At 45.2% G+C, this 18,354-nt stretch overlaps 1 protein-coding gene across 11 annotated transcripts in view; it reads left to right on the top strand.

Moving 5' to 3' along the window:
• SLC41A3 (solute carrier family 41 member 3) overlaps positions 1-18,354 on the top strand; it is a 90,758-nt gene that overhangs the window by 34,354 nt on the left and 38,050 nt on the right. For 8 of the 11 annotated variants that reach the window (XM_038565423.1, XM_038565426.1, XM_038565417.1 and 5 more), the window contains exon 3: positions 11,193-11,300. The exons of 1 other annotated variant lie outside the window; for it this stretch is intronic. In XM_038565423.1, coding sequence (XP_038421351.1) covers positions 11,193-11,300 — 108 coding nt within the window. Of the gene's footprint in view, positions 1-7,169; positions 7,664-11,192; positions 11,301-18,354 lie in introns of those variants that run through there. 2 more of the 11 variants (XM_038565425.1, XM_038565422.1) reach the window with 2 other exon arrangements.

Raw genomic sequence — 18,354 nt, 5'->3', positions numbered from 1 at the left:
TTTTGCATCCATGTTCATCAGGGATATTGGTCTAGAATTCTTTTTGGTGGGGTCTTTGTCTGGTTTTGGAATTAAGGTGGTGCTGGCCTCATAGAATGAGTTTGGAAGTATTTCATCTCTTTCTACCTTTCTGAATAGCTTTAGTAGAATTGGTATGGTTTCTTCTTTAAATGTTTGATAGAATTCCCCTGGGAAGCCATCTGGCCCTGGACTTTTGTGTCTTGGGAGGTTTTTGATGACTGCTTCAATCTCCTCCCTGGTTATTGGCCTGTTTAGGTTTTCTATTTCTTCCTGTTCCAGTTTTCGTATTTTGTGGTTTTCCAGAAATGCATCCATTTCTTCTAGATTGCCTAATTTATTGGCATAAAGCTGCTCATAATAAGTTTTTAAGATCATTTGTATTTCCTTGGTATTGGTGGTGATCTCTCCTTTCTCATTCATGATTTTATTAAGTTGAGTCTTTTCTCTCTTCTTTTTAATAAGGCTGGCTAATGGTTTATCTCTCATTAATCTTTCAAAGAACCAACTCCTGGTTTTGTTGATCTGTTCCACAGTTCTTCTGGTCTCGATTTCGTTGAGTTCTGCTCGAATCTTTATGAACTCTTTTCTTCTGCTGGGTGTAGGATCGATTTGCTGTTTTTTCTCTAGCTCCTTTAGGTGCAAGGTTAGCTTTTGTATTTGAGTTCTTTCCAGTTTTTGGATGGATGTTTTTATTGCGATGTATTTCCCCCTAGGACTGCTTTTGCTGTATCCCAATGATTTTGAATGGTTGTATCTTCATTCTCTTTAGTTTCCATGAATCTTTTTAATTTTTACCTGATTTCCTGGTTGACCCTTTCATCTTTTAGCAGGATGGTCCTTAACATCCACGTGTTTGAAATCCTTCCAAACTTCTTCTTGTGATTTAGTTCTAATTTCAAAGCATTATGGTCTAAAAATATGCAGTGTATGATCCCAGTCTTTTTGTATCAGTTAAGCCCTCATTTGTGACCCAGTATGTGGTCTATCATGGAGCAAGTTCCATGTGCAGTTGAGAAGAATGTGTATTCAGTTGCGTTTGGATTAAAGTTCTGTAGATATTTGTGAAATCCATCTGGTCCAGTGTATCATTTAAAACTCTTGTTCTGGGATCCCTGGGTGGCGCAGCGGTTTAGCACCTGCCTTTGGCCCAGGGCGCGATCCTTGAGACCTGGGATCGAATCTCACATCGGGCTCCCGGTGCATGGAGCCTGCTTCTCCCTCTGCCTATTTCTCTCCCCCCCCATCCTTCTCTCCGTGTGACTATCATAAATAAAAAAAAATTAAAAAAAAACTCTTGTTCTTTGGAGATGTTGTGCTTAGAAGATCTGTCGATTGTAGAAAGCGCTACATTGAAGTCACCAAGTATAAATGTCTTATTATCTTAAGTATGTCTTAACTTTGGTTATTAACTGATTGATATACTTGAAGCTCCCACATTCGGGGCATAAATATTCATGATTGTTAAGTCCACTTGTTGGCTAGATTCTTGAAGTATGATATAGTGCCCCTCTTCATCTCTTACTACCATCTTCGGGATAAAGTTTAGGTTATATGATATAAGGATGGCTACCCCTGCTTTCTTTTGAGGGCTATTTGAATGGTATATGTTTCTCCAACCTTTTATTTTATTTTCAGGGTGTAGGTGTCCTTCTGTCTAAAATGAGTCTCTTGTAGACAGAAAATAAATGGGTCCTGCTTTTTTATCCAGTCTGACACCCTGCGCCTTTTGATGGGGCCATTTAAGCCCATTCACGTTCAGAGTTGCTATTAAAAGATATGAATTTAGTGTCATCATGATACCTATTCAGTCCCTGTTTTTGTGGATTGTTCCCTTGGACTTCCTCTATTACAGAATCCCCCTTAGTATTTCTTGGAGAACTGGTTTGGTGGTCACATATTCTTTCAGTTTCTGCCTATCTTGGAAGCTCTTTATCTCTCCTATTCTGAATGAGATCCTTGCTGGATAAAGGATTCTTGGCTTCAGGTTCTTCTCATGTAGGACCCTGAATATATCTTGCCAGCCCTTTCTGGCCTGCCAGGTCTCTGTGGAGAGGTTTGCTGTTAATCCAATATTTTCCCCCATAAATTTAGAGATTTCTTGTCTCCAGGTACTTTAGGTACCTTCTCTTTGTCTTTGGAATTTGTAAGCTTCACTATTAAATTTTGAGGTGTTGAGCAGTTTTTATTGATTTTGGGGTGGGGAATCTCTATTTCCTGGATCTGAATGCCTGTTTCCCTTCCCAGATTAGGAAATTTTTCAGCTATGAAATACATACAAATACATATTCTGGACCTCTGTCTCTTTTGGCACCCTCGGGAATCCCAATTAAACATGGATTTTTCCTTTTGAGGCTGCCACTTATTTCCCTTAACTTATCATGATCTTTTAATTGTTTTTTCTTTTTTCCCTCAGTTTCCCTTTTGCCATCAACTTGCCTTCTAGGTTACTCACTCGTTCTACCTCATTAACCCTCATAGTTAGGACCTCGAGTTTGGATTGCATCTCATTTAATTGATTTTTAATTTCTGCCTCATTATATCTAAATTCTGCAGTAATGAAGTCTCTTGAGTCCTTTATGCTTTTTTTCTAGAGCCACTAGTAGCTGTGTAATAGTGCTTCTGAATTGGCTTTCTGACATTGAATTGTAATCCAAATTTTGTAACTCTGTGGGAGAGAGGACTGTTTCTGATTCTTTCCTTTGAGGTGAGTTTTTCCTTCTAGTCATTTTGCCCAGTGCAGAGTGGCCAAAATAAGTTGTACTGGGAAAAGGAGAAAAAGAAGAGAAAAAAGAAAAGAAAAAGAAAAAAATAGAAGAAGAAGATAAGAAAAAGAAAAAACGGGAGGGAAGCAAACAGAAATCAAAAAACAAGGGGGAGTATCCTCTGATTCTCTATACTGTAAATCTCTCGACGTCCCCTGGAACTTTCCAGTTCTGCTTGGTCAATAACTTGCTTTTCCCCTGTCCGTTTAGCTGGTCTTCTGGGGGAGGGGCCTACTGTGCTGATTCTCAGGTGTGAGCACTTGGGAGAGCTGCTCAGCCCCCTGCCTGGTGCAGTGCTCAGTGAGTAATGTTTATCCTGTTTATCCTGTGAGGCCACTGTGAGGCTCAGTGGGGGTTGTTTATCCTGTGAAGCCCCGGGAAGAACAACAGTGGCGGCAGTCAGCTCTCCAGCCCTGGATTCAGCTCCTGCAGTAACTACCGGAGCTCTCAGTCTGTAGGGACCTGGATGTTCCAGGGGGGAGGGCGCCGATCTGCACAGCGCGGGGGCAGGAGCGTCCTCGCTGTCCTGGGCCCTCCCAGCCTCTGCCCATCCCGAGGGGAGAGCTGGATCCCTGGCTGTGTCCCCCGGCGCCCTGGGCTCTGCGGCCTGCACCACTGGAATCGCGCTCTCGGCTGCAGCCCCCTCTGCACAGAGCCGCCGCCGGAGCTGCCACCTGAGCTGCTCCCCGCCTTGCTGGACACTTGCTGCAGCCCTTTAGGGAGCTCGGCTGTGGGGTGTGGCGCGCTCTCCGCCTGGGGCGCAGGTCCTCTGTTAGTGCCTCTGGGATCCTGAGGGCATCCCTGCCCCTCCTGGGGTCCTGCTCCAACTCCCTGGGAGCGCCTTTCGGTCTGGGAAGATGGGTGAAGGTCCTGCTTCTCTGGGACTGGGCTTTCCTGTCCTGCGGGCAGTTGCCGGGGGGGCCTTAGCCCGGCTCCTCACGGGGCCCCTCCCCCTTGGATGCTTTTTATTTCTTTATCTACCCCCCCACCCCACCCCCCGTCTTCCTACTTTGATAAAAGCGTGAACTCTTCTCACTGTGGCATTTTTGTTCTCTCTTTAATTCTCAGGCCGAATTCATAGGTTTTCAGGATGATGTGAAAGTTATCTAGGTAATTTGGTGGGGACAGGTGACTTGGCGACCCTACTCTTCCGCCATCTTGCCCCTCCTTCATATGTAGAATTTAATAAATAAAACAGATGAACATAGAGGAAGACAGGGAAAAATAAAATGAGACAAACTCAGAGAAGGAGACAAATCATAAGAGACTCTTAACCATAGGAAACAAACTGAGGGTAGCTGGAGGGGTGGTATGTGGAGGATGGGGTAACTAGGTGATAGGCATTAAGGAGGGCAGTGATGGAATGAGCACTGGGTGTTGTATGAGACTGATGAATCACTGACTTCTACCTTTGAAACCAATAATATAGTGTATGTTAATTAACTGAATTTTAAAGAAAAGAAATACACCATTTCTCTCTGTCTTCTACTGGTTCAGACTCTTGTTTGAACACATCGACCCATACCACAGATGGTGGGGAGCAGCAGATGAGAGAAGAGCAAGGAGCCAACCACAGGGAGAGGTGGAAGCAGTCTGCACCCCATGTCAGAGCTTAGTCTTGCCTCTGATCCTGATGGAGTGTGATCTTGGGCAAACCCTCTCAGGGCGTTTGACTTCTCATTTGCAAAAACAGAAGGTTGTTCTTCCTGGTGAACATCCTAGAGATATTTTGCAATTCTGGTGATAGACTGAACATGAAATGCTTTAACATGAATGGACATTGGGAAGCACAGATGGCTATATAAGAGAATGAAGATCTTTCATTCGTTCATTCATTCATTTGCAGATCTTGGTGCCGTGTGTGGTTGGCTGTCCTCACCTCTGCTCCTATTCCTTGGGTTTCCTTCAGAGCATTTACTGCAGGTCATAATTACATTTTTATTTTTATGATTAGCTGCCACACTAAAAGGCTCTAAGCATGTGTCTTTCAGCTAACAGATGTACCATGACACTTAGACCAAGAGTCTGGCAAACATAAGGCCCCCAGTACTCATTGTGGAATAAATTATGAATACTTTCCGTTGCTCTGAAGTTTGTGGCTGTGTGTCAGCCAGACTCTATAGCAAGAGGAGCGCACTCCAGGAAGGGAGAGTCAATGTGTGTGCATTTCATGCTGCATCCGGGAAATGTAGACTTGTCCTCAGAGGTCTTCAGAAAAAGAGCTTTGGGAATTCTGGTGGAGATGTTGGGCTCTGGCCAGGAAACTGGGATGGCCTCAAATATGGTAAGGCATCTCACTTGGCCATAAGGTTTGGAGGGAGTTTGGCCTGAGCAGTGTGTGGAACCTATAGAAGGAGCAGTGTGAACATAGGCACAGCCCACATGAATGTCCACAGGAAGTTCCTTCTAGGGAGTGTGGTTTGTGACCATGTTCTATAAAGAGAGGGCTTAAATGGATGCTTCCCTCCTCCCCAATTGTGAAGAACCTTGAATGTCTGACCAAAGAATATCAGCTTCTCAGGTAATGAATTGATAGCTCTTAAGAATATTTGGGAAAGCAGGTGACTTGGAGATGTAATATAAAATGTTAATGTGAAGAACATGTATTACTTCTGATGGAAGATGGGTTAGGAAGTAGAAAGGACCCTGGTGAAGGTGGTGTTCATGTGCTGGAGAGGAGGGGATACACATGGGAGAGACAAGGGGACAGGCAGATTAGATGTGGGGTTGAGATGGTTGGGGCATGTGTGATTGGAGTGGGGTTTGGGTTTCTGGCAGAACCATTCATTGAGGCAGGAGGCTTGGGAGAGGGGTTGGAAAGAATGATCATGGAAGATTGATCGAGTTACATGGGGGTTACATGGAGCCTGAAAGTTCAGGGGAGGCTTGGAAGTTGTTAGTTTATCTGAGATGAGAAAAGTAAAGAGTGGGGATGAGGCTCCCGAGATGTCCCCGTGACCTATTGCTACACAGTATACCCACACTCAAATTTAGTGGCTTTTTAAAAGCCAGTTGGATCATGAATCTACAGTTTGGATAGGGCTCTGTGAGAATGGATGTCTTCTCAGTCACAGAATCTGCTTGGTTGACTTGCTACGCATTGTGCACATTGCAGTCTAGTTCAGTCACAGGACGTGAAAGTTGCTGCTGGCTGTCACTTGGAATCTCAGTTGTAGGTGGCCTCTCTGTGTGACCACTTGGGTTCCTCACAGCATGGTGTTTAGGTTTCAAGCATGAGCATCTCAGGAGATGGGAAGTAGAGACTCAGTTTCTCAAGAATCGGACTGGCATGGTGTCTCTTCTGCTGTGTTCTACTGGTCTATTTGGTCTATTTGCAGTCACAAATCAAAGGGGAGGAGACAGAAACTCCAACTCTTGATGGGAGGAAAGTCCAAGATGGTTAGAGCTCATTATCTGGCTCCAAGAAAGGGCTTAAAAGTATCTGTTGAATGAATGAGTAGATGAATTGTGTAAGGACAGGTGCAGAGAGGAGCAGTATCTGGCATTTGAGGGAGATAATTGTTGGACAAGTTTGGCTGTAGTTGGTGAGGAGGTGGGTAGGGTTGGGGAAGTCAGGAGGATCTAGATTGGTGAGGACCATGAACTCCAGGCTAAGGGGATGGGACCTGAGTGTGGGTTAGACTGTTCAACAGAGGGTAGCCACCTGAGTTGCCCAAGAGGAACAGGAGCAGAAGTTGAGCCCTAGATCAGGGCCTGGTCCAGGTGAAGTCCCCTGGGGTCAGTAGGTGAGTGTGTTTCTGACCTCAGTCCTCGTTTGGCTGTGGCCATGATCCTTGTTCCAGCCAGCCCTCAGGCCTGACAATTCGTCCCTGGTACCTGTGGAATGAATGCACAGGGCACACTCAACAGTCGAATCCCTGGCAGCAGAGGTGACATCCCAGCTAGTTCTCTGGGTTGGGGAGCCAGCGGAGAATTAGGGCTGGTCTGACCTTTGTAGTGGATGAGAATGGTGGGGTCCCTTTTGAAGCATGTTTATAAGCCTTCTGGGCCCTTGGTAAAGAACAGGGCTGCATTTACTCTGTGAATATATCTTCCTATGGTCATGAGCCTTTGGACTCTGAAGTCATGGGGATTGTAGGACATGGCTTCTTTCTTGGGTGCCTCCAGCCCTCTCGACCTTAAAGAATGAAACTCCTCAGGGGGCGGTAGGAGTGTGTCCTTTATGGAGATTTCTCCAGGCCCTTCTCTGCCAAGCGTAGAAGCAGCCTGGGTTGCATGTACAGAGGCGGGCAGGATTCTTTGTGGCCCTCACCAAGGCCAGGCCTCCTGCAGCTCTATCTCCCTGGGTCCAGCCCAAGTCAGTGTGGGCTGGATGGCTGGATGCTATCAAGGTCACTGAGAGAGACTTTGAGCCTCCTCACAACCATCCAGCTGAGGGAGGTCCCGGCTGACATGGCAACCACTCTGAGCGGAACCTGATCTGAGGGAGTGGACAGAAAGCAGGAGCTCGCCAAGGCCCCGACTGAAGCTCTGAGTCACACTGGCCTTTGTTCCTTGCTTGCTCTCGCCCTTGGCTGAGGGGCAGTCGGGGAGCCTTCTGCCAGCTCAGAGCACTGGCAATGTTACCTGTGTGGACCTCTTAGGAAACGTACCCTGGTGTGGGCAAAGAGGACAGAGGATAGACTTGGACATCTTGCTCCTGCAGATGTGGTCGCAGCCTGACCATGGTGGTCACCCAGCTGAATCTGGAGTTTCGCTTCCAGGGCCAGAAGCTGCGAGGCTTCAGCTGTGAACTCACCCGGTCCCCCCATGGAGTCTTCCCTGAGACCATCTTCACTATCATTTGCCAGATTGTGGTGCCCATTCTACTCTCCGGCTTGGGCATGTTGACAGCCGGCCTGGTGATGAACACCATCCAAGTGCGTACTGGGTATATGAGGGCCAGCTCAGGGCCCTGGGTGGAGGGTGAGGAGAACCAGGCTCCCTGGGCATCACGGATAGGACTGGCCAGGGGACAGCAGAGGCCCTGAGTGGGGCTGCAGCCCTGAGCCTGGCCTGATGTCCAGGAGTCCCGCAATGGTGCCTGCTGCAGGTTCCTCCAATAGCCTTGGGGAGGTTCAGATCCTCTGCCATTTGCTCACTCCCTGAGAAAATTCGTTAGCCTCCCCCTCATCAGCTTCCCCAGCTATAGATGGGGTTAACGAATGCACCTGCATCATAGGGTTGTGAGGGTGGGCACTGTTCCCTCCAGCTACCCCCATCTCTATGGGGCTCTTCATGGGAGGGGGACAAGGTCTGGAGCCTGGGCTGGGGTCCAGGCAAGCATGGGGATGTGGTGATCTCTGTTGCGTGGAGGCATTTGTGGGGAGGCCTCCAAGTGAGCATATACTTCACTTCTTCTGGTCTGCTTATGCCCTGGGATTGGCTCAGGTGATGCTGTCTGAATCATCGAGGGTTGGCTCTGTTTGCCTAAACATCTTTATAGAATTAGTTTGTGATTCCAGAAAAACTAGGCAATAAATGTAAGTGAAGAAGTGAGGGTGCCCATGATCTCTATCAACATTGTGGTGTGTATCTGTTAAGAAAGTATGGCATCATACTATATGATATGCTTTTTAGTCAGTGGAATTAAATTTAAATTTCATTTTGGAGGCCCTGGGGACATCCCAGCTAGTGTGTGCCTTCCTCAGTTAAACCCGTATCTCCTTCCCGATGACCACTCAGCATTCCCTGTGCACCTGTCTCTGAGGTGGAAAGGGATACTCAACACCCACCTGTCCCTTGGCCTCTGGATTAGGCTCATGATGCCTCCTGGGTGGCCTCTGCTTGCACAGCTCAGCAGATGGTGCTCCTCCGTCCTGGGGCTGGGGCAGCTTGCTGTCCCGTATCTCCTTCCCGATGACCACTCAGCATTCCCTGTGCACCTGTCTCTGAGGTGGAAAGGGATACTCAACACCCACCTGTCCCTTGGCCTCTGGATTAGGCTCATGATGCCTCCTGGGTGGCCTCTGCTTGCACAGCTCAGCAGATGGTGCTCCTCCGTCCTGGGGCTGGGGCAGCTTGCTGTCAGCATTCATTTGGGCTTGCAGCCTAGATACCCATCTCTCCCACCTCAGAGCTTCATCCCTTGAGCTGCTCCAGTAGTCTCACCCCTTCCCTAAGACCCTTCTGTGGATCCTGGGGAGAAAGGCTCTGCTCTGGGTCTCTTCTTTTTTGACCTTCCATGACCTCCTTGTGGAGCATGGGTTCGACCCCCTCCAACCACCTTGCATTTCCCTTACTTGCTATGGCCTGGGAAACTATTGATCAATCAGTTGAAGGATCTTGGTAGAGTCTAGAAGATGTGGTGGCATGTGAGGGGAAGATGGGCTTGGGATGATGCGTGGCCAACAGTAAAGGTGGCACAGAAGGCCAGTCTAGGAAGAAGTCCAGCTGGAGGGCGGAACACCTCTCTGGGCCTGTGTGTCGAGCGTGCACAAGAAGGGGTGTCTTAGGCTCGGGCCCAGAGCAGACTGGGGGAAGATTGCAATTTCAGGCCTTGAGCCATCCAGCATCAGGAGGCCCAGCAGCTGAGAGAAACAGAAAACAGCCCCGGAAGACACTGCTCATTCCTTCTCCCCACTTTGCAAACATGCAGTGACTTCCGGGCGGTGAAATTCAAGGGCACTCAAGTTTGTGTGGCTCCTGCCTGTGCACCACAACCACCCTGCTCGCAGCCGCTCAGTGGTGCAGGAGGCGGCCTTGCCAGTGCCGCTCCCCAGAGGAGGCCACAGCACAGGAGGGTGACCTGCCCCAGCTGCACCCAGGCTCTGCATGCTGGGGCCTTGGGGTGTGTGAGTCTGCATCAAGCACGACCACCTGGCAAATGCGCTGTATGGCCGCCCCTGGCACAGTGGGCTGGCCCCAAGGCCACGGTGCAGGTGCTGGCTTGACCTCTAGACTTGGGGCCAGGGGTCTCTGTTTATAGGGTCTGGGTTCAGTCTCTAGTGGGGCCCAGGGATTGAGACCCAGTAAGTGGCCAGAGTAGCAGTTCATTTTTATTTTTCAAAAAATTATTTTTCTGTTACACAAGGAAAGTACAAATGTTTCTCTTTTTTATAAAATAAATATTGCAGTTGAAGTTAAGCCCTCAGTCTCCATTTTTTCCTGGAGGAAGCCTCTGTTATCAGGTCATGTGTGTCCTTCAGACTTTATCGGGGTTATGTGAGTGAGCATGCACCCAGAGGCAATGACTGTGGTTTTAACTGTTAGAGTCAGAGAGGATTCAGACAGGATGCCTGCTTTGCAGCGCAGAGTAGGTTAGGTGAATTCATTCATTCATCTGGTTCCTCATTTACTCACTCAGCATATTGTGTTGAATTCTGTGCCAGCTGCTCTTGGGCCTTGGGGGTGTCGCAGTGAGTAGAAACAAACCTGTCCCTGCCTTCCTGGCATTTGTAGCCTCGCGGGTGAGGCAGGTGCTCATTGGATCATCCCACAAAGGAGTATAAGGGAGCAGAAGCAGTGAGCCAAGAAAGAGGAAACAATTCATTCTTCCCAGAGGGTTCAGAGAATCTGTGTTCAACAAGACAATGGAGTTGGACCTTAAAGGACAATATAACAGTTTCTAGGATGATGTGAGAGGTAGCAAACGTTCCAAGCAAAGGGAACTCTGTGTGCAGAGATACAGATGAATGAGGGGGCATTTGCAAGGAGTGAGGAAGATCAAGTGGCCATGGTCATGGGGACAGGGCGCTGGACAGGTGGGGAGGGGACCTGTCTGCTCTGCTCAGGCTGTACGCGTAGTACAGACAGTCTTTTGGTTATTGGTGAGGCTTCTGTGGCAGGGGATGCTGAGAGAGGGGGGTTATTTTTACTCCTGAGTTGGTCTTGTGTGTTGGCCCAACAGAGAGTGCTTCAGAGCAGGCCAGCTTGCTAGAGGTGGGAGGAGGCTTGGGGTAGAGGATGCCAGCCTCAGGGGAGGCCAGGGCCCAGGCAGGGAGGCCTGCACCAGGAACTGGATGGCAAACTGACCTGTCTGGATAGGATATGGTGCACTGATAGGACAGTTGCACAGGGCACTGGGGCCGGATGCTTCTGGGAGACCGGGAGGCTTCCAACAGACAGTAGGAGCACCTCCTTGCCTATGACTCATTTCTGTTGCTGCAAACACATGGGCCACACCAGACACACATGTTTGCAAGGCAGCCTTGGACCCAGCTTGGCCTCCGGTTTTCCCAGCTGCTGAAGGCCAGAGAAAGAAAGGGGCTCTCCTGAGGCCCACTGGTGCTCTTCACTGAATAGTATTAAGAAAATTACATGGCTTTTTTATTCTGTGTTTAATTTAAACCCATTTAAGAAACTATTTGGTCTGACAAATGCAAAGGAACTTGCCACAACTTCTTTGAAGAAATTTGGAAGATGTGCCAACATGTGTATTCGGATTGATCTTATTTCTTTGCTCACCAGCACTGGCCCGTGTTTGTGGAGGTTAAAGACCTGTTGACGTTGGTGCCACCTCTGGTGGGCCTGAAGGGGAACCTGGAAATGACACTGGCATCGCGACTCTCCACAGCTGTAAGTAGACACCTGAGCGTCTAGGCCACCTGTCCCCTGGGGTTGGCCACTGGGCACCTCCCAGTCTTGCCTTGTAGCTCGTTAGCAGGTGGGCTGTACTTTCTGGAAACACCAGTATCATGAAGGTTTGTTCTATCATGATGCTCCATCTGGTCACTCCTCCTGGCCTGCCATCCTGTTTTTCCATGGCCCAGCTAAACTGCTGACAAGGGCTGGACCCAGCCCTGTGTGCCACTGATTTAACCTGGTTTCAGGGGCTGCTCTGTGTCCCTGAGCCCAGCTCCACACACACACATACAAGCTGTAATGAGCAGCACAGGCTTACTGGAGGGTTTGGGAGAGGAGATGGAGGATTTGGATCACCACACTGCCCACCTCGGTTAGAGGATTTTTTTTCTCTAGAATGGCTTCTTTAATGTTTCATCAGCAGAGGGGTCTGTGTTTCACACTCTTCCTCTCGTGGTCACTCCTTCACCTCTTGTGGCTACCCTGGGAACTGAAAGTCTTCTTCCATTATGTAGAATGGTCTCTCCCCTTCTATGAAGCCCATCTCACATCCAGTATGTGCATGGTACCTGTGGCAAGAGGAGGTGTGGTATACACAAGAGAAGGAAAGATGAGCGATAGAGCTGGAATAGTGCAGGCAAGGGGCAGAGGCTGCCTGAGAGGTGGGTGAGGGGCAGTCAGCTGGACAGTGGCCCCTGAGGAACCACACCCTCATCCATGGGGCCTGTGCCATGTGTCCATTCTCATGTGGACAGGGTCTTTGCAGGTGTGGTTAAGTGAAGGACCTTGGCCTGGGAGATGACCCCGGGTTATCCAGGTGGGCTCCAGTGTCATCACAAGGGAGAGGAAGACAGGGGAGTTTCAGAAGAAAAAGTCATGTGAGGGATGCCAAGTCAGAGAATATGCTAGGCCACTGGATTTGAAGACAGAGGAAGAGCCAGGAAATGTAGTGCTACCTGCTAGGGAGGGAAAGAAACAGATTCCTCCCTAGAGCTTCCAGGGGAGTGAGGCCCTGTTGACACCTTGATGTTTGCCCCAGAAGGCTCATTTCAGACTCTGTGCCTCCAGAACTATAGGAGAATGCATTTGTTGTTTCAAACCATGAAATTTGTGATAATTTGTTACAATAGTAATAGGGAATTAATGCATAGGGCTGGATCATTTCTAGCCTCATAGGACATTGAAATGTTTTAAGTAGCAGATAACATGATGCAGACACATACATGTGTGATTACGTTGGGAAGTGTTTGAGAGGGAAGAAGTATTGATTGCCATCTCTTCAGTTAAAGTATAACATTTTTATTTCATGATGCTTCCCTACATGTTAAACATTCTCTACAATGATCAAATCTTAGTTGTAATTTGTTTAAAATACATCAAACAGGGAGGGCAAAGACAACTGGTAGTATAATTCATTACAGGCGTCTGTCCAAGGAGAATACTATTATCATCGCAGTAGAACCTTTGAAGGTACTCCACACCCATTCTTTATTTTTGTTTAATTTGCTATATTAGGTATAAATTAATAAAATAGAAACTCACAAATATTAAGTGTACAGGTCATTGGCTTTTGACAGATCTGTGTCCCTGTGTAAGTACCACCCCAGTCGAGATCTAGAACATTTCCTTCTCCTCAGGAGATGTCTCCTGACATACTCTGTCCAGCCTCTCCTGCCACTCTGTCCTGGCAACTGTGATCCAGCTCCAGTCTCCTTAGATAAGTTTTGTTTTCAATGAGCATTCATGATTTTAAAAAAATATTCTTAGTGCAACTTGAAGTACAGGAATTTTTTATATTGTTTTATATTTACTTTGTTTTATTTACATTGTTTCATATTTCTGTTCCAGAACCTATATTGTTCTGGATGTTTTAGGTAATGTAATAAATAAAGAAGTAAGAGCCTCCAATATTGACAAGGAGGAAAAAAACTCATTATTTTCTATAGATTTTGCCATTTTGGAAAAATCTAAGCAAATCAACTACAAAACTATTAAACTAATAAGCTCAATAAAGTGATCTGGTTTCAAAATATCTGAATGAAAGTTTAAAAATATATGTATTGACATACATAAATGTGTATCTGTGTATTCCTGTATACACTAGAAATAATCATTTATAAAATACAGTTAGAAAAGAGGTATCTTTCAAGCCATTAACTAATTTTAAAACATCTTCAGACTGAAGCCTCAGAAATGTTCAGGACTTATACAAATAAAACAGCAATACTTTACAAGGGAAATATAAATTTGGAGAGAGAGAGAGATCAAGTTCCTGAATGGGAAAAGTCAATGCTGTAAAGTTACCAATTTTCCTTGTTTTAGTTTATAAAATTACTGCTGTTGCTATCAGTATGCCAGAGGGAATTAGGAGAACAATATTATTTTAAAATTGACAATATTATTTTAAAGATGATCTAGATACATATGTGAGTGAGAATAGCCAAGGAAATATTAAAAGGAAAAGAGAAAGAATACTGATTTCCGCATTTTATTTAGTTTTATTTTTTTCCGATTTTTTAAATAAATTTATTTTTTATTGGTGTTCAATTTGCCAACATATAGAATAACACCCAGTGCTCATCCCGCCAAGTGCCCACCTCAGTGCCCATCACCCAGTCACCCCCACCCCGGGCCCACCTCCCCTTCCACTACCCCTAGGTTCCCAGAGTTAGGAGTCTTTCATGTTCTGTCTCCCTTTCTGATATTTCTCACTCATTTTTTTCTCCTTTCCCCTTTTTTCTTTTTTTTAAATAATAAATATATTTTTTATTGGTGTTCAATTTGCCAACATACAGAATAACACCCAGTGCTCATCCGGCAAGTGCCCCCCTCAGTGCCCATTACCCATTCACCCCCACCCCCCGCCCTCCTCCCCTTCCACCACCCCTAGTTCGTTTCCCAGAGTTAGGAGTCTTTATATTCTGTCTCCCTTTCTGATATTTCCCACACATTTCTTCTCCCTTCCCTTCTAGTCCCTTTCACTATTTTTTATATTCCCCAAATGAATGAGAACATATAATGTTTGTCCTTCTCTGACTGACTTATTTCACTCAGCATAATACCCTCCAGTTCCATCCACATTGAAGCAAATGGTGGGTGTTTGTCGTTTCTAATGGCTGAGGAATATTCCATTGTATACATAGACCACATCTTCTTTATCCATTCATCTTTCGATGGACACCGAGGCTCCTTCCACAGTTTGGCTATTGTGGACATTGCTACTAGAAACATCGGGGTGCAGGTGTCCTGGCGTTTCATTGCATCTGAATCTTTGGGGTAAATCCCCAGCAGGGTCGTAGGGCGGATCTATTTTTAACTCTTTGAGGAACCTCCACACAGTTTCCAGAGTGGCTGCACCATTTCACATTCCCACCAACAGTGCAAGAGGGTTCCCTTTTCTCCACATCCTCTCCAACATTTGTGGTTTCCTGCCTTGTTAATTTTCCCCATTCTCACTGGTGTGAGGTGGTACCTCATTGTGGTTTTGATTTGTATTTCCCTGATGTCAAGTCATGCAGAGCATTTTCTCATGTGCGTGTTGGCCATGTCTATGTCTTCCTCTGTGAGATTTCTGTTCATGTCTTTTGCCCATTTCATGATTGGATTGTTTCTTTCTTTGGTGTTGAGTTTAAGAAGTTCTTTATAGATCTTGGAAACTAGCCCTTTATCTGATACGTCATTTGCAAATATCTTCTCCCATTCTGCAGGTTGTCTTTTAGATTTGTTGACTGTATCCTTTGCTGTGCAAAAGCTTCCTATCTTGATGAAATCACAATAGTTCATTTTTGCTTTTGTTTCTCTTGCCTTCATCGGTGTATCTTGCAAGAAGTTACTGTGGCCAAGTTCAAAAAGGGTGTTGCCTGTGTTCTCCTCTAGGATTTTGATGCAATCTTGTCTCACATTTAGATCTTTCATCCATTTTGAGTTTATCTTTGTGTATGGTGAAGGAGAGTGGTCTAGTTTCATTCTTCTGCATGTGGATGTCCAATTTTCCCAGCACCATTTATTGAAGAGACTGCCTTTTTTCCAGTGGAGAGTCCTTCCTCCTTTGTCGAATATTAGTTGACCATAAAGTTCAGGGTCCATTTCTGGGTTCTCTATTCTGTTCCATTGATCTATGTGTCTGTTTTTGTGCCAGTACCACACTGTCTAGATGACCACAGCATTGTAGTACAATCTGAAATCTGGCAGTGTGATGCCCCCAGATATGGTTTTCTTTTTTAAAATTCCCTTGGCTATTCGGGGTCTTTTCTGATTCCACACAAATCTTAAAATAATTTGTTCTAACTCTCTGAAGAAAGTCCATGGTATTTTGATAGGGATTGCATTAAACGTGTACATTGCCCTGGGTAACATTGACATTTTCACAATATTAATTCTGCCAATCCATGAGCATGGAATATTTTTCCATCTCTTTGTGTCTTTCTCAATTTCTTTCAGAAGTGTTCTGTAGTTTTTAGGGTATAGATCCTTTACCTCTTTGGTAAGGTTTATTCCTAGGTATCTTATGCTTTTGGGTGCAATTGTAAATGGGATTGACTCCTTAATTTCTCTTTCTTCAGTCTCATTGTTAGTGTATAGAAATGCCACTGACTTCTGGGCATTGATTTTGTATCCTGCCACGCTACCAAATTGTTGTATGAGTTCTAGCAATCTTGGGGTGGAGGCTTTTGGGTTTTCTAGGTACAGTATCATGTCATTGGTGAAGAGGGAGAGTTTGACTTGTTCTTTGCCAATTTGAATGCCTTTAATGTCTTTTTGTTGTCTGATTGCTGAGGCTAGGACTTCCAATACCATGTTGAATAGCAGTGGTGAGAGTGGACATCCCTGTCTTGTTCCTGATCTTAGGGGAAAGGCTCCCAGTGCTTCCCCGTTGAGAATGATATTTGCTGTGGGCTTTTTGTAGATGGCTTTTAAGATGTCAAGGAAAGTTCCCTCTATCCCTACACTCTGAAGAGTTTTGATCAGGAATGGATGCTGTATTTTGTCAAATGCTTTCTCTGCATCTAATGAGAGGATCATATGGTTCTTGGTTTTTCTCTTGCTGATATGATGAATCACATTGATTGTTTTACTAGTGTTGAACCAGCCTTGTGTCCCGGGAATAAATCCTACTTGGTCATGGTGAATAATTTTCTTAATGTTACTGTTGGATCCTATTGGCTAGTATCTTGTTGAGAATTTTTGCATCCATGTTCATCAGGGATATTGGTCTGTAATTCTCCTTTTTGGTGGGGTCTTTGTCTGGTTTTGGAATGAAGGTGATGCTGGCCTCATAGGATGAATTTGGAAGTACTCCATCTCTTTCTATCTTTCTGAATAGCTTTAGTAGAATAGGTATGATTTCTTCTTTAAACGTTTGATAGAATTCCCCTGGGAAGCCATCTGGCTCTGGACTCTTGTGTCTTGGGAGGTTTTTGATGACTGCTTCAATCTCCTCCCTGGTTATTGGCCTGTTCAGGTTTTCTATTTCTTCCTGTTCCAGTTTTGGTAGTTTGTGGCTTTCCAGGAATGTGTCCATTTTTTCTAGATTGCCTAATTTATTGGCGCATAGCTGTTCATAGTATGTTTTTAAAATCGTTTGTATTTCCTTGGTGTTGGTAGTGATCTCTCCTTTGTCATTCATGATTTTATTAATTTGAGTCTTCTCTCTCTTCTTTTTAATAAGGCTGGCTAATGGGTTATCTATCTTATTAATTCTATCAAAGAACCAACTCCTGGTTTTGTTGATCTGTTCCACACTTCTTCTGGTCTCGATTTCATTGAATTCTGCTTGAATTTTAATTAACTCTCTTATTCTGCTGGGCGTGGGGTCCATCTGCTGTTTTTTCTCTAGCTCCTTTATGTGTAAGATTAACTTTTGTATTTGAGTTCTTTACAGTTTTTGAATGGATGCTTGTATTGTGATGTATTTCCCCCTTAGACCTGCTTTTGCTGCATCCCAAAGATTTTGAACGGTTGTATCTTCATTCTCATTAGTTTCCATGAATCTTTTAATTCTTCCTTAATTTCCTGGTTGACCCTTTCATCTTTTAGCAAGATGGTCCTTAACCTCCATGTGTTTGAAGTCCTTCCAAACTTCTTGTGATTTAGTTCTAATTTCAAGGCATTATGGTCTGAGAATATGCAGAGGACGATCCCAATCTTTTGGTATCGGTTCAGACCCGATTTGTGACCCAGTATGTGGTCTATTCTGGAGAAAGTTCCATGTGCACTTGAGAAGAATGTGTATTCAGTTGAATTTGGATGTAAAGTTCTGTAGATATCTGTGAAGTCCATCTGGTCCAGTGTATCATTTAAAGCTCTCGTTTCTTTGGAGATGTTGTGTTTAGAAGACCTATCGAGTGTAGAAAGTGCTAGATTGAAGTCACCAAGTATAAGTGTCTTATTATCTAAGTATGTCTTAACTTTGGTTATTAATTGATTGACATATTTGGCAGCTCCCACATTCGGGGCATATATACTGAGGATTTTAAGTCCTCTTGTTGAATAGATCCTTTAAGTATGATATAGTGTCCCTCTTCATCTCTCACTACAGTCTTCGGGGTAAATTTTAGTTTATCTGATATAAGGATGGCTACCCCTGCTTTCTTTTGAGGACCGTTTGAATTGTAAATGGTTCTCCAACCTTTTATTTTCAGGCTGTAGGTGTCCTTCTGTCTAAAATGAGTCTCTTGTAGACAGCACATAGATGGGTCCTGCCTTTTTATCCAGTCTGAAACCCTGCGACTTTTGATGGGGTCATTAAGTCCATTCACGTTCAGAGTTACTATTGAAAGATATGAGTTTAGTGTCATCATGATATCTATTCAGTCCTTGTTTTTGTGGATTGTTCCATTGGACTTCTTCTTAAAGAGAAATTTTAAGAGTCCCCCTTAAAATTTCTTGCAAAGCTGGTTTGGAGGTCACATATTCTTTCTTTCAGTTCCTGCCTGTCTTGGAAGCTCTTTATTTCTCCTTCCATTTTGAATGAGAGCCTTGCTGGATAAAGTGTTCTTGGTTGCATGTTCTTCTCATTTAGGACCCTGAATATATCCTGCCAGCCCTT

Source organism: Canis lupus, chromosome 20 (genome assembly GCF_011100685.1).
Source record: "Canis lupus familiaris isolate Mischka breed German Shepherd chromosome 20, alternate assembly UU_Cfam_GSD_1.0, whole genome shotgun sequence".
Lineage (NCBI taxonomy): Eukaryota > Metazoa > Chordata > Mammalia > Carnivora > Canidae > Canis > Canis lupus.
Note: the sequence above shows the minus strand (reverse complement) of the source record. Positions and strands in the feature narration are given on the sequence as shown.